We start from the raw sequence: 16,998 nt of genomic DNA, 5'->3' as shown, positions 1-16,998 counted from the left end.
AAGGAGTGCGGATGCTAGATGGTGATGTTACGGATATGGTGGAAGCAAAATCACTTAGCCTCAATCCCCAGCATATACACATCTACAGTGCTAGCTGGGGTCCTGATGATGATGGGAAAACAGTTGATGGACCTGCTTCTTTAACACGACAAGCCTTTGAGAATGGTGTCAGAACGGTATGTTTGCATACATAAGTATTCTGTTTGTGCATCTGCCAAAAGAGAAGGATCTTGTGATTAAACCATCTATAGTTGGTAGGAGTGTGCAGAACCTATTGGTTCTGCTTAATAACTTTTGAGAATTAATTACAGTAACATTTGGACATAATTCTGGAGTTACAGTTAACTACAATTAGGCTCTGGCACGCTGGTGACATCATTAGCTTTTCAGAGCCTAGAAGCCTTAGTTCCTACCCAGGCATCTTTCCATTAAGGGAAATGTAGAACAGACAGCAAGCAGGGTCTTTCGATCACTTTCTGCCACTGTGTACTGCACTCTGCCTTTTCAAAAGGCAGAATGGGATGAGAAGCAAGGGCTGCTGCCGCTACTGGGAGGCACAGCTGGTTTTGGAGGGGGGAATCGTGAATGATTGGCAGGACCTGGGAGGCAGGCCTTCTGCTACCACCCTTCCTCACTCCCACTGGGGCATGCTGTTTGTTTCCTCCTCCTCGTCCTGCAATGAAGTGTCTCTTAATTTTCCTCCTCTTCTTCTCCCACCTCCATACAAGCTAGGGTCACCCCTGTTCCTACTGCCTGGCTTTGGGGCATAGTCTGAGAATGCTCATGTGCCACCACTCCCTCAGCAGCATGGCCAGAGAATGTTGAGTACCTGCCCACAGATTATGGGGTCATATCTATCGATCAATAATCATATTTTTATACCGTCTGATATGTATATCTCTAGGCGGTGTACAAAATTTAAAATATTTATAAGTCACAAATTAAAATACATGACAATAAAAATAGAATAAAATTATTAAAACAAGTTTTTAAAATTATTAAAATTAATTCTAATTAAAAGCCTGAGAGAACAGGAGTCTCTCAGAACAGATATTGTCCTTCACTTCAGGCAGCAAAATATCTTGGATGGTCATGTAGGGAGGCACATTATGTTTTTTGCCTGGGAAGGAGGAGATTGTATCCAGTTCTAGAGTACGGGAACAAAGGGTAAGTTTGATGGACCAGCCAACGACACCCTTATGCATGCATTGGCAAACCTGGTCCTCCAGCTGTGGCTGAACATAAATTATGGCTTGGAATGATGGGAGTTCTAGTTCAACAACAGCTGGAGGGCCAGGTTTGCCCACCACTGCCCTAATGATCACAGCAACTCCCAGCTTATACTATGTGCTATGCACTCTTTCTGCTCTTGTTGAATAGAACCTTCCCAGCCAAATTCTGCCTTTGCACTCAGCTGTTTAGACTTGGATTTGGCTTCTAGCATGGCCACAATGGAACCCAATTCCAGCCCAGCACCCCAGCATTCTGGACGCTTGGATTAAGGTGCCTGCCCTTTACTTTCAGTTTTTCCTCAGACAGTTTGTGTTAATCCCCCCTCCCCCCTCCTTTCTTTTGGAATAGCCTTCAATCTCACTAACTGCAACCAATATTCAAACCCGGTTATTCTGTTTTCTTGTCCTTTAACAAAAACCTATTCCTTTCTTTTGAAAAGTCCTTATTTCTCAATTTTGTTAGCCCTCCTTGGGTAGTCGTGAGATGTAAACTGCCCTGAGCCATTTGTGGAAGAGCAGTATAGAAATAAAATAAAATAAAATATAAATTCACAAGACCTTTGGGTTATTCAGTGGACTTTGGAATGTATTTCCTGCTGAAATAAGAGCCTCTGACACCTTTTTAAAAGACTCTCAAGATGCATTTTTCACCAAGCCTTTTAAGAGACATGAATTTGGGGTGGTATAAAAATATATTAAATAAATAAATTAGACCTGATTAGAAGTTATTCATGCTTGCTGGCTTGGTGTTAGTCAGTTTGACTTACCGTTTCTTTTTTAAACTGTAAGAGTTGCAACAGCCAGTTAGCAAAACTACATATAAGAGTGCAGGGGGTGAGGTCTCTCACCCCGCCCCCAACATGGATAGATAATTGGTTTGGAGGCGTGGAATGCTCTTGGCACATGGGAACTATACTTATCATGATGGTGAGAGATCTGACACACACACCACAAAATACCCCACAATGATGTTGGTATGTGCCAGGCTTAAAGGTGCCTGAGCAAGCCAAGGACTTTTCTCAATATTTTTAACTCCTTTCACAGACTCTGGTAAACTCAGGTTCTATCTGAAATGAATCTGGGGAGGGTCCCTCACTTTGTTCCATCTCAATTGAAGAGTTCCAAGTTAACAGAAATCTTTTTAATGAGGCAGAACTGAAGGATAGTTGATTCTTTGTTAAAGGTTCTTATAATCCAAATGATGATGTTTCTGCAGAAATGTACCTAAGTTGTATTAATGCAGGTTCATTTTTAACAGGGAGAACAACATTGCTGACTAGAAATTGCCATCCTCCTCAAATGACTAGGTGATGGCTGCTGAAACCCTTTTGATTTCCAGCACATTCCTCAGCGGCAATCACTTATTTTAGCAACGGTAGTGGTGGTAGTAGAAGTAAGTGAGGAAGTAAGTAAATGAGGTAGTTCTCACGAGCAGTGGGAAGTGCCTGAATGGGGTTTGCGGGGAGAGCGGGCTTAGCCTGCTCTCCCCGCAGACTATCATTTCTGCAGCCCTGGGTGGCCGGATCAGCCACCCACACTCCATCATGGAGCCGGCGGTGGCTGCGGGGATTGGGGGCCGTGCTGCCCTTGGAAGTTCCAGGATGACCCGCGTGAGTACACGGGGCATCCTGGAGAGACCCCCAGGGGCGGGAGGCTTGTTTCAGCCTCCCAGCAGGGGTCTCCTCGTGTTACCATGGAGTGGAGCCACATCACAGCAATACATGATCAAACAGATGGGGTTAGCGGAGCGCTCACTCCTCTAACATTGTCTAAGGAGAGGGCTACTTAAGCGAGTTACCCACTTTGAGGAAACTGGGCTCGCCTGCGAGCCCGGTGGTTCTCATGCTCGCCCAAAAGTGGGCTAGGCTCCCTTAGCCCACGTTTGGCCGATCATGAGAATAGCCTTAATATATAAGTAGAATGTGGTCAGTTCAGTAACTGAACTGAGCCTATACTAGCCTTCTGCAGATCGTATCCCAAAAGGATCTTGCTGTTTTTATCCTTCTCATGCTTAATCAATGCACAGGAAAGGCCTTAAGTAAGAACTTAGCAGACACTCTGTGTGTGAGCTTTGTTTTTAGCAGGAGCTCTTAATCCCCTACTATTTATGTTTTCCTTGCCCTGAGGCTGGCATAGAGAAGTGTGAAGTAAACTCTGTTTGCAGTTGTAAAAGCTGGAACATAAACCTGCAGCTGCCTTGAAAATAGCCAGGAAACTGCTTTTGTATTGTGTTTGCGGGCTGTGCAAAACTGTGAACAAAATTAGCTCAGAGATAAGGGTACAAACTAGGCAGATTAAAATAGGCCTAGACTTCTCCTGTGTCTTTAACAGGGGTTTGATATACAAAAATCAGCAGGTAAGCTTTTAGTGGCCTGGAAGGAACTAAACATTATCACCTGCTAAATTGATGCACATCAAATTGCTGTTAAAGAGACACCTACAGGGACAGAGTCAAATGGCCACTACTCAGAGACCATCTATTAATTGACATTTTATTGGGCTTGTCCTAGAAAATTCTGTTTCTTATTACAATAAGGGAAGGGGAAGGAGGTAATATGGTTGATTACCAGCAAAATGCAATATAATTTTTATATAAAGAAGTGCTAATTTGGATAAAAAGATATTTTTTTAATTTGTCTTTGTTCAGCTAGTATATTTGAATAGAAACTAGCAATGAAAGGTTCATGTGCAGCTGTGGCTGTGATTTTCCTATATATTTGTTTTCTTTTGAAATTGCTTTAAGGTAAAATATATGATGATGTATATTTATTTGCCACTCTTCAATCAAAGTTCAAAAGGCAGTTTACAAAGAAAATTACATAAATAAAATGGTCCCCTGTCCCCAAAGGGCTCACAATCCAAAAGAAACATAAGGCAGTGACAGCCACTGGAGGTATGCTGTGTTGGGGCTGGATAGGGCCAGTTGCCCTCCCCTTCTAAATATATACTTGCCCTTTTCTTTAAAAATAATGTAATCCCTGAAGAGCTGAGTAAAAAAACAAAGAAACCTATATTTTTTTTTATTTAGAAGATTTATGCCCACTTTTGATCCATTGATCTTCAAGGCAGCTTACAATAGACTGCAATAATACTAGGGATGTGCGAAACGTTTCGGATACAAAATGTTTTGTACCCAAAACAGCCTGTTTCGGGTGTTTTGTAGACAAAACAAAACACCCATTTTCCAGATCCAAAAGTTTTATATACAAAACAAAACGTCCCTGTTTCGGATACAAAACGTTTTGTTGTTTCGGACCTCCATTTTGTGGTGATCTCTGAGTCAGTCTCCATTTTGTGTTTGACATCTCTTTGAATTCCCCACCCTTCCAGCCTTCTGATCGGTGACCTAAATCATGGGCTGACCTGCTGACAATTCCCTCCTTGTTCCCCATTGGCTCTTTTGCTTCTTGCCACTCTTTACTGACCCCACATTGGCCAGGGGAAGGGTTGCTAACCCATGGGGTGCTGGGTTCTGTTGTTTCTGTGGTGTTCTGAGTGTAGATTCTCTGGTAGCATATAAGAGTGGATTCTTGTTTTTCACTGAAAATCTCATATGCTACCAGAGAATCTACAATGAACATCTCAGAAACACAAAACCAAGTACCCCAAGGGCTTGTGGGTTTGGAGGTGGTTGGCACCCTATGTGCACTACACAACCCCTCACTCTGGGAAACCCCAGTGCCCTCCAAGTGGAATTATGGGGCTGGTGAAACCTCCATTATTTCCTATGGGAGAAATCTTAAAAGACATGTAAACGTCAACAATTCACAAAGATCAGCCCTTTGCCCAATAGAGAGGAGAACTAGTCTTGTGGTTGAGAATGACTTGTCTCCATAGCTAAGCAGGATCTTCCCTGGTTGCATATGAATGGGAGACTTGATGTGTGAGCACTGCAAGATATTCCCCCCAGGGGATGAAGCCGCTCTGGGAAGAGCAGAAGGTTTCAGGTTCCCTCCCTGGCTTCTCCAAGATAGGGCTGAGAGAGATTCCTGCCTGCAACCTTGGAGAAGCCGCTGCCAGTCTGTGAAGACAATACTGAGCGAGATAGACCAATGGTCTGACTCAGTATATGGCAGTTTCCTATGTTCCTAATTCTTTCGAGATAATTCTGGAAGTTTCCTTGCCCCCATTGGGCACTACCACCCACCACACTCCGCTCTGGGTCATCCCTTTCCCCTTGATTTGAAGCGATACATTTGCTGGAATCCCCATTATTCCCTATGGGAAAATTCTTAAAGATGTGTAAACTTTAAAAATTCATAAAAAATCAGCCCTTTGCCTAATTCCTTTGAAATTTGGGTGGTAGCTTCCACCCATTGGACACTACCACCACCACCCACTCTTTTTGCCCTGGGACCCTTTTTAAAAATCCAAATCGATTCAGATTCGGATTCGGAAAATTCGGCCACAAAACAAAACAGGGCTGATTCGGATTCAGAAAATTTGGGTACAAAACAAAACGGGAGTGTTTCAGTTCAGAAACAAATCGAAACAAGAAAATTCCAAAATGCACACCCCTAAATAATACAACACCTGCTATCTACGCCAGACACATGTCTACACACTCCAGTTGCCTTGTTACTCCTAACCAGCTGATGACAGGGGCCTAATTGTGCTTCCCTTCCATTCTGCAATCTTTGGGAAACTCCCAGTTGAAACAGAGGTTTCCTCTTCTGTCAGGGAGAGGGGAAGCAAACTCCTTGCAGTGAATCACCTCTGACCGATGGTAGGGCCAAGCTGAAAGTCAAGGAACTTCCCCCAAAGAGTATAGTTTTAAGTTCATGTATGGCTGTCTAGAAAAATGTTGTAGTAACTTTTAAATATATACTTAAAACATTTGAGTGCCTTTTTTTTTTAAACCTGCAGAGTAACCACGTGCAGGTTGCTAACATTTGGAAGGCTGGCCTGATTTCATCATGCCACAGATGGCTAAGCATAAGGAGACCTTGTAATTTTTGTGAACTAATTTGCAAGGCTTTTTTTAATAGCAAAGATGACATACTTACTATGTAAAACACTTTGTGAACTTTCTGTTGAAAAGTGGTATATAAGTATTCTTAATAAAAATTATTTACAGTCAAGGAGCAAGGCACTAGTTTTCTGTTTTGTACAATTTATTCTACAAAATTACACAGTTGCGGCAGTGAGAAACAAAAACCTTTATTGCAAAAAGAGTTTCAGATACAATACCATTCTTCAATAAGAAACCACATTTTAAAATTCAGATAGAACTTTAAAATGCAAGTTAAATAGTTGTTTAGAACTTCTTCCTTTCCCTACTGTTAAGAAGGTCATGAAAAGAGTAAGTAAGCGAATAGCTTTTATTGAACCATCTTGTGTTGATAGAAGAGGTACAGATTTAAATATATCAAACAGCCCTTCTTCAGGCTGAACTGAAAAACAGAATAAATCCCCTACAGTGAATTTTAATTAGCTCAGATCTCAATTTAAATACTGACCATGTTGGTTAGCTATGCATGTATATTAGCCATTTCAGATAGATAATGTTTTAACAACTGTAATAACTTTATTAAGAAAGCAAATATTTCAAATAGAAAGACAAATTACAGTTCCTGGTTTTACAAGCAATGAAGTCGGCATATATGTCTCCAGGTTAAAACTAGATTTCAGTTGTAAAGACATTGTTAAGATATATGTGCTGTTTCACAACAGCCTTAATACAAAGGAAGGTCTGTGCACCAAAGTTTCTAAGGGGTTAAACTGGATGTTACTTTGAGCATGTGCTAGGCAGCTGCAGGTTTATTTATTTTGGTTAAATAATACACATGGCGGGGGGGGGGTTGTATGTATTTAACCCTTTGCCCCTGCTGTGTCCCCAGCCCAGTCAGATCATCACCCACCCAGCCACCCACAGCTGCTTTTTGACCAAGGGAGAAAGCTCCCATTGAGTAGTTGTTCAGTACTGCATTTAGCCTATTGACTCAAAAACTAGAGGGAAATTCAGAAGTGGTTTGCAATGTAGTGGAGCTGCTATTGCTGAGGATGGGAGTGTTGGATACCCTGGCATACATAAACTATCTCTGTGTGGAATAGATGATTACCAGTAACAAAAATCATGTCAGCAAGACTGGAAATGTGTTTTGGGGACATGACCTCCTATGAGCTGAAGAAGAACAGACTTAATATCAAAGACTTGGGCTACTGTCACCTCAATCCTAAATACAGTTCAGTTCATTTTTCTAAAAGGTTGCAGCTATGTTGCTTAGCATTATAACTTGAGATCCTAACTAAACATTACATGTGAATGTGTGTAACAAAGTCAAAACAGCCTTTTAAAAAATATAGAGAAAAGTTGCTTTGAAGCCAGGAGGATTTAGAGGAAATTTATTGTGGGAAAAGGAGCAGTTAGTTTTACCTCACCCACCATTTCACATCCCCTTTGAGTTCCAGATATGTTTATCCTCAAAAACATGCATGTGGAATCATTTCAGGGAGGGAAGCAACTGATTATTTGAAGTAGAGAATCGGCAAGCATGGTGCTTTCCCTGCCACTATTTGACCTTCTCCTAATTGTTGCTCTTAAGCCCTTTCCTTTTTTTAATGAAAAAACAAAACAATCCATTAAGGTTTTGTTACCATTTCTCTGTGCAATGCTAAAGTGTGCCATCAAGTCAATTTCGACTGCTGCCGCCCACAGAGCCCTATGGTTTTCTTTGGTAGAATACAGGAGGGGTTTACCATTGCCTCCTCCCTCACAGTGTGAGATGATGCCTTTCAGCATCTTAGTTGGGTCTTTATTCTTGTCTACATAGACCACAATTCAGTCTAGAGTTTTTAAATGCTATGTAAAGCACTTTGAGGGCATTTTTAATGTTGAAAGTGGTATAAACTTATTTATAGCAATCATAATTATACTTAAATCCTTTGACAACATACATCCAGTAAATTTAATGATATGTTACAAACTTGCCAAGAATAAATCCTGTCTGGCTTTCAGTTGGGTTACTAGCGTAGTGGATTGTGAGAATGCTGTGGATGTAACTAATCTTGATTTCATCAAAGCGTCTGACAAAATTACTCATGATATTTTGGATAGCACACTGGTCAAATGTGGGCTAGCTGATAAACAGCTTCAGGTGGATTCATAAATGTTTGGAATATTGTATTCAACGAATGCCCATCAATGGCTCCTCATCAAACCAGAGGCAGGTTTCAAGTAAGGTTCCAAAGCTTTCAGTGCTCTTCACCATTTTAATCATTGACTTAGATGGAGTGTACTAGAATCCTCATCAAATGTGCATATGGCACAAAACTGGGAGGGATAGTGAGCACCTCAGATGTCAGGAACACCATTGAAAATGACTTTGATAGAAGGGAATACAGTGGTCCCTCTACTTACGAAATTAATCCGTTCCGAATGCACATTTGTAAGTCGAAAAGTTCGTAAGTCGAAAAGCGGTTTCCCATAGGAATGCATTGGGAACGGATTAATGTGTTCCGGAGCCTAGAAAAAAGACCCAGACCCCCAGTAAGGCTTGCAAACTGCACAGGAACATTTCTTTTCAAGAATAAAGAGGCAGTAAACAGGCAGGCAAGTCAAGGAAACCGCATGTAAAATTCGTAAGTCGAGGAAACCCCATCTAAAAATTTGTAAGTCAAAAAAACCGCATCTAAAACCGGATCTAAAACTGCCGTTTGTAACTCGAAAAATACTTATGTCGAGTAGTTTGTAAGTCGAGGGACCACTGTACTGAGATGCAATTAAAATGAAATGCAATGGAGATAAATGCAAAGAGCTGTTGATAGCTAGATAGCTAGTTAGCCGCCGCCGCCCCCACCCCCCCCGGTCACATGCACAAGTACAAGATGGAAGATAATTGATCTAGCAGTGAAAAAGATTTCAAGAATTCAATTGTTCACAAGGTGAATCGGATGGAGCTATAATTGAGTAGATGCATGTGAAGAACACACGCCTACCCGGCTCACCTCTGGGACTGCTTCGCTCGCCTCCCCTGCCTTGCCAGCCAGCTAGGCAGCCACTCCTGGTGCTGCACTCCTCCATGCTTCAACCAACTTCATCACCATCAGAGCACAAATTACTTTCCCCTCTCCTCAGCATTTGGTGCATGTGAAAAACAGCATGCGGGAGCCTACACTGTTTCGTCCTTCCCTCCCCTGTGCACCCATTCACATGTGCACTGTCTCACATTCCTTCAGTCTTGGAGCCTCCATTGCACACAGCAGTGGTGACAGTAGGGTCATTCTTCCATCCTTGCACTCCCACCACACATCTAACTCCATTCAAAACTTAAGAGTTTAGGTGACATCCTGAACAGACCAGTAGAAGAGCTCCACAGGGGAAGGTACTGGCCAAATAGTTGCAAGATTGGTAACTGGGCTAGTATTGGCTAGCTCTCTAACTGAAGATTCCAGAAGGGAAGAAAGTGGCTTTTGGTGCAGGGCCTCAGGAGTGAGTTGAAGGAGCTCAGAGGTGAATCCGAGCAGAGCTGAGGACAAAAGGTGGCTTGGGAGAGAGAGTAATGGCAGACATATTGGAGCTGATCTCTGTGAAACGCTGGTGGGAAGAAGTTGTGTGGCTCCATTCATGAAGCTGTGTGTCAGGCCTAGACCCCTGGCTTAGCCTCCAGCAACTGAAAACTGCCACAGAATCTTTAGTGCTCAACTGTAAAACCCCAACAGAAAACCAACAGCAGGGGGAAACAAAGTCACTTTATTCTGGAGCTTGAGTTATGGTGGCTGCAGGGACCATAGGTGGGTATGGGGCTTCGGAGGAGCAGCACGCCCCCTAAGCCACCCTCCATCACCGCTCCTCACCCCTTGGCCTGCTGGCTACTCTGTGGGGCACTCCCCATCAGCTGCACACACACACCCACGGCACTATGGAGTATCCAGCATTTACAGCACTAAGAAGGTTGATCACCTCCCACCTTGTTCCAGCAAGGAGAGTGGCAACCAAACTTCCCAGTGGCATGTGAGCTGGATACTAAAAGAGAGACGTGCATGTGCCCTGATGCTTAATCAGGGCACATGCAGGCCTCTCATTTAGTATCCTCTTGCACAGAGCTGGGAAGTTCCTCTCTCTGCTCAAAGCAGGAGGGAGGCAGTAGGACTCTTTAGCACTAGGTGCTAAATTAACCCTAAAGCTGCTAGAGAATTTTCCCCTACAAAAGCACTCAATTTCATTTCACTGAGCAGGGAGGGAGACAAGGAGCATCTGGGAGAGCTCGGGGCTAGGGGCAATCACCCCTCTCACCCAGCCTAGAGGATGGACCTGTCCAGGGAAGAAGGGGAATCTAGTTTGGGGGTTCAATAGGGAATAGAACTGTCATTTAACCAATCTCTTCAACCTCTTCAGTATACTGGTTATGTTCCCCTCTTCCCTCCACCTTTTAACCCAACTGAAATGCTAAGAGGTTACTGGATAAAAATAACTTCTAAAAAATATAACTAAAAACCTATGTAAATTAACAGGGATTAAAACCACATTCATGCCTTATTACCACTTTCTACAGGAGGAGATTTTATATTAAGAATAATAAGAGATTGGTGGTAGCAGAGATATAAAAAGTGGACAGAGGTGTCAGGAGGGTTTTAAGATGAAGAAACCTGTCAGAGTACATCTTAAGGAGTGCTATTCCTGATAAAGGTGAAGGTAAAGTGTGCCGTCAAGTCAATTTCGACTCCTGGGAAAACCCCTGTGGTTTTCTTTGGTAGAATATAGGAGGGGTTTTCCATTGCCTCCTCCCACACAATATGAGATGATGCCTTTCAGCATCTTCCTATATCGCTGCTGCCCAATATAGTACCCAGCGGAGATTCAAACCGGCAACCTTCTGCTATTCCTGATACTGCAGTGATAATAATTTACTTAGAGTTCTGTTTGTTTATGCAAGATTCTACTATTTTAACTTTGCATTTAAGCAGTCTTTAGCCCAAACAAAAATATTGTAGATAATACCCCTCAGGTTTCTAAAACATTAAAGCTATTTGTGATGCCTCGAATAAGTTACTATAATTTTTAAGACGTTAACCAGTGTTCTGATGCTGTAAAGGCAGCTGCATATTTTGCTGTGTCAGATCCATATCCCCATGAGGTCCTGTGCAGCTCTGGCATGGCCTATCATTCTCTTAATGTAATAGAGAGTGGGAGGACAGGCTCTGAAAACCAAATCAGACACTTTGGCTTTTTGCCTGGGTCGGCACATTGGCCTTCTTCTTGTTCCCACTACACCATTCTTTTTAGTGAGCTGGATGAGAGCCAACATGCTTGATGGACATTAATGATCAGATGTTGTGCTGTTGAGCCTCTTGTGAGAACTCTGCTTGGTGCCTCCCCTCTCATCATCACTGCCCCTTTTAATCTCTCTCGCTTCATCAACTTTGGCAGTGGAGGGTGTGTTCAAAGTGTTTGTAGGAACAGAAGGCTCTGTTACCATCACAAAACAACTGTCAATCTTCAGAAGGTAGAAGAAGAAGTCTGGATTATTTAAAAAGAGCTTTTTTAAAAATCCAAAAAGCATTCAAAAATTGTAATATTGTATAGACAGTGCAATTTAGAAATCTTAAATGCTCAATATACTCTGATTATAAGCACTAGATTATATTGGAATTTTATCATTAAGTGTGCTTAGGATGTGGAGCTGCAGACCTGCACAATGCAATTAAAGCTAGCTTGAATCCCATTTATTTCAGTGGGACTTGTAGATGTATAACTGTGCCGAGGAATGCAGAATGTAAAGGTTCTTGAATTTACCAATATATGTTCTGCTTTGAGTAGAGAGTGAGAGTGTTACCTGGTTCACACGACCAGTGTTAATGTAAGTAAAAAAAGTGGCTAGAAGTAGCTGCTGCGTGTGCACAGCACGCTTGCGCACGTCGGGTAGGCTCACGCGTGAGCGCGACATGAACATGTGTGCTAGCTACTTCCAGCCAGGGAATGGACGGTGTGGCAGGGAGGTATGCTCCCGCTCCATAGCACTTTGCAAATACCAAGCGCCGGTGGGGGGAAAGCAGAGGGAGGGGTAAGTGCACCATCTCCCGCCCTTAAAGTGCGATCCCCCAGCCTTCGAATTTCAAACCTCCCAGTGTTCAAACCTGTTCGGAGGCCCATAAAAGGGCCTCCAAACAGGTTCGTGCACATCTCTAGTAGGAAGTAGGTAGCCCTGCTTTTCATGATTGTCAGAACCTGCACTTTCCCTGCAGCTCCAGTTGGTCACAGAAGGACTTTTGTACCCAATTTTTAAGGGTAGAGGAGAGGAGAGTCTCCCTACCCTGATTCTCCAGCTGTGATAACCTTCATGCCTATTCTACCTAGTCACTGGCACTCAGCACCTTCAGCGGGCTGCATCCTGCTCCTGCTCCTTCAGGGCCAATGGGAGGACAGCTGCCGATGTCATGGAGCTTTTTCAGTCCACTGGCAGCACAATGCATGCTGGGAAGGCATAGACACTCTTGAAGGACCTTGCATGGAAGGGCAGGGCTTGCAGCTACCAAGTTCAGCAATGGAGACCCTTGGCAGCAATGCTCATGTGTTTGCAAGGTTTGCAGAGCCAAGCTGAGGTGATGCTTATGTGTTGCATACATGATAACATCTCACCTGGGCTCCTTTCCATCTCAAAATGGTCATGTAAACAAGTCTAGTGTGTGTCTGTGTTTAGAGAAGTAGGCTTCCATTTGATAATTTATCTTTCACTTTTTATATCATATGAGACATGGGGGGAAATTATGTAGTTCTTTATCTCTTTCACTGTTAAGGAGGACCAAATAATTCTGTTCAGTAAAAGATTATCAAAATGATTCCTTTCCCTTGTATTGCTTTATTTACAGGAGTAGTAATATCCATTCACCTAAGCTTCATCTGTTCACATGTTCTTTGCACTTGATTTGTTGTTCTTGTTTATGCCCCATTTCATTTCATTTTCTGTACACTCAAGCCTCAAAATCACTGCATAGCACATCACAGGAGGAGCTTTTTAATTACACTTATTGCCTGCTGATGCTGTCATTGGAATAAGATAGAGAGACAAAGATGTAGCGGTGGGGGTGGGGGTAGGATTGGATCAGACACTCCTGCCGTAACTTCAGGGTGAACTGTCCATTTGTATACAGTCTGTTCATATGTTCATTTACTCTGGTTTTAAAACACACATTATTGGGAGATCTTTGGAGTTCTATGCAAATTTTTAATTAGCTAACACAAAGCCCCACATTACAAGAGAAGTAGCCAGATTTTTAGTTTCTGCCATCAAAGAACACAGCAAGCTGATACGATCTTCCTAATTGTTCTGAATTATTCTGAGTCAATGTCTGCATTTTTAATGTCATTGTTTTAAATACCTAAATTTTGAATCAGAATATTTTTGTTGTAGCTATGGCGAAACAAATAAACTGATCGATTGACTGAGAACACAAGTTATCCAGCTTACATGTGAAACTTTAACTCATTGCCTTAACTGAAATAACTGAACATGAGCACAACTGAAATGTTGTTTTTAACAGAGGTGCGCTCATTTGGGCATATAAGGCTTCAGCATTTATCAGTTCAGTGCCGCAGAAAAGAATATAGGAAGGGTACTGTTCAGATTGGCTAGGAAAATACTTTCCTCACACAGTCTATGGCCCAGTGTAGACAGTTCTTATGAAATCTGTTGGTTTGATATCTTGGCTTATACCTAACTGGTTTATACATCACAGATTGCTGAGTTTAGATCAAATGATAAACTGCAGTGAATAGCAAACAAGGAATGGAAGCTTTAAATCACCGCCCCTGAAGCCCATACCAGCTCATCCTTATAACAACAAAACAAAGTCCTCCCAAAGGACTTTCAGCTTCAGGAATATGTTCTTGAGGGTTTCACAATTTCTGAAACCAAAAAGTACTTCCAGAGGGAGAAGAGAAGATGGCAAGTCACTCCTGCTCCCTGCATCTTCCTGCTCAGCAACATGCTGCATGCAGCTGTGCAGCTGAATCCTCCATCAACACAGCTTCTATTACATAGTTCTAACACTGTGTAGCATGTCAGCCACTGTGTATATATAGCTTCATGCAGCAGGGCTACTTTGTTGAGTATTGAAAGATTTTGTCAAACTCATTGTGTGGCTGTGGGCAAGTCACTTTCCTGTAGCCTCAGTTTGCATCTGTAATATGAAAAGTTCTGGAAGAAAGCCACGTTAGACTGTTAAGAAAAAATATTTTAATGGCACCTTACAATCTAACATATTTTTTGTGTCGTGTACAACAATATATTGTTAAATAGGCCATTAAAGTTTATATCACAGTCATGTTATACTTTCCAATGAATTTACTCAAGTACATAGGAAGCTGCCATATACTGAGTCAGACCATAGGTCCATCTAGCTCAGTATTGTCTACACAGACTGGCAGCGGCTCCTCCAAGATTGCAGGCAGGACTCTCTCTCTCTCTCAGCCCAATCTTGGAGAAGCCAGGGAGGGAACTTGGAACCTTCTGCTCTTCCCAGAGTGGCTCCATCCCCTAAGGGGAATCTCTTACAGTGCTCACACATCAAATCTCCCATTCATATGCATCCAGGGTGGACCCTGCTTAGCTTAGGGGACAAGTCATGCCTGCTACCACAAGACTAGCTTAGTAATTAGTAATCTTTTCTTGCTGATATTTTTGTCCAAAAATTAAACATTTACCTACAAGAGATAATTGGAACAAACCATTTTACTTTTGAAATGTGTGTTCATTTATAAAGACATTTTTATTGATCGGGATGATGAAGGAAGTTTTGACATATTGGGTGGGTGAGCTTTGCACATCTCCACTGTTAGAGGGATGCCCCACCATCTTGCATAGCAATAACTAACTGAATAAATATATTTTCTATACAAATGCAGGACACTCATATTTTCTTAACCATGATTTAAGGCTACATCAGCACCACTATGAACAGTGGCTAATGCAAGCCAGGGAACCCCATTTAGCATTCACCATCGCTAATATCAGTGCCAATGTAAGCTTTGACAATTATTAAAGCAAACAGAGGGAATATTGCCTATGGGAGAAACTGTGCAGTCCAGGCATCCTATCCTGATCCCTTAAAAGTTCAGGAACATTCAATTACATGGGCAAATATACCAAGTGCAGTATCAGTTTTGCATAGCTTTAAGGCTAAACCAGTGTGTAATACTATTTCATATTCATATACTTAAACCAGAAAAGAATAAGCCATATATAGGCAGTTAATGGTCAAGTGACAGCCCTATATCAATGTCTTACTTAATTGATGGGAATAACATATAGCATGGATCTCCAGAGGCCAGGGCAATGCATCCCAGCCTCCATGTATCCCACAATGCCCACGTGAGATAAACGCCCTAAACTCCTGTTTCTGTGTGCTCTCTCTTACACAGCACCAGGGTTAACCTTGGCTAAAGGCTGGGTTTAAAAGTGGGGTTAGGCAGTTGGACAGCACCAGGATCTGTGTGGATCCCAATGCTGCACACAAGCAGCCCTAGTCAAGCTGGCCTAGCCTAGGTTAAGTAGCTCATGAGAACAGCCTTAAGCAGTTTAACTAGAAAAAACCCATTTTCTAGATTGCTGCACAAAGTCAGCAATAAAGTCTGCATAAAGCACAAAGTCCTATAAACTGGAAGCTAATGCTGCAATGAGTTGGATAATACCAAATACAAACAAAAGTTTAAGAAATTACAGACTGGGATTCTGGGTGGTAAGAATGTTTTAAAATGACCCTGTACATTCCCTCCAAAATGGAAAGCCAAAGAAGTACTTTTAATATGCATTTTTGTATAAAGCACAGTGAGAAATTAAGTATCAGTCCATCACAAAAAGTCTCACAATGTTAGTGGCCTGCTGCTAGAAAAAGAAAGTATTTTAGAATCATAGAATGTTGATTTTAAGTATTTGGTTTTCAACAAGTCTCCAAAAAGGAATTACTGAACTCATGCCTAAGTCAGCATTATCACATTTCTCTGACTGGCAGGCATGATGAAATGAAGTTAGTTAATGAGTCTTTTACTTCAGTGGTTGTTGCTTTAGTCCATTCAGCAGTGAGTGTGACCAAATTGGCTAAGGGAAGAAAACTAAATCTAAAGGAGTAGGAAATACACAGGAAGACAGAAGCAGTGACCTGCAGAGATTAGAGCAGTAGGGGCTATAGGCAACAGCAGGCAATTTGGTACTAATAAATTTGTAATCCAAAGAAAGGAAATTAACTGCATAGATAAGCAATAGAATGCAAGACAAACCTGATTTTAAAATGCATTCCCATTCATATATTTTATTTGTTCTAAACAAATCTCAATGGAGAAAAGATATCGATTATAATTAGTATGAGGCTGAAACATAAGAAACTTGCTGCCCTTAGAAATATTAATGGGTTTTTCATCATTACTCAGTGAGATCAGAAATAAAAGATAATAGGGATCTATGAATTAAATAAATTTCACAATAATATTCATATGGAATAATATTGTATTAATCCAGAGTATTTATATTATATATTATCACCTCTGACAATTTATTCACCCAAGCTTTTTAATTAGACTTGTAGTTTTAAATTGTTTCAAGGTTTTAATTTGTGTTTTAATTTGTTTTATGTTGCTGTAAACTGCTCAGAGATGGAAGCTTGAGGCGGTATACACATGTAAATAAGTATATAAATATATTTTTTCATTGCAAGTAGCAGGTGCCAGGAGCAGGGGGACTTATTTAGGGCCATGGCATATGTGAGGGAGTTAACCTGTTCCCCCAATGCATAGATGCGGTGAATATTTATATACCACATTTCAACAAAAGTT

General features: G+C 41.7%; 1 protein-coding gene across 4 annotated transcripts in view; it reads left to right on the top strand.

Annotated features, from left to right (window-relative positions):
• PCSK5 (proprotein convertase subtilisin/kexin type 5) overlaps window positions 1-16,998 on the top strand; it is a 440,322-nt gene that overhangs the window by 189,661 nt on the left and 233,663 nt on the right. For all 4 annotated transcript variants that reach the window (XR_008315836.1, XM_053294459.1, XM_053294457.1 and 1 more), the window contains exon 7: window positions 4-176. Coding sequence is in view for 3 of the 4 variants with exons in the window: in XM_053294459.1 (XP_053150434.1) it covers window positions 4-176 (173 nt within the window). In the remaining variant the exon portion in view is untranslated. The remainder of the gene's footprint in view (window positions 1-3; window positions 177-16,998) is intronic.

The sequence above is a fragment of the Hemicordylus capensis genome, chromosome 2 (genome assembly GCF_027244095.1).
Source record: "Hemicordylus capensis ecotype Gifberg chromosome 2, rHemCap1.1.pri, whole genome shotgun sequence".
NCBI lineage: Eukaryota > Metazoa > Chordata > Lepidosauria > Squamata > Cordylidae > Hemicordylus > Hemicordylus capensis.
Note: the sequence above shows the minus strand (reverse complement) of the source record. Positions and strands in the feature narration are given on the sequence as shown.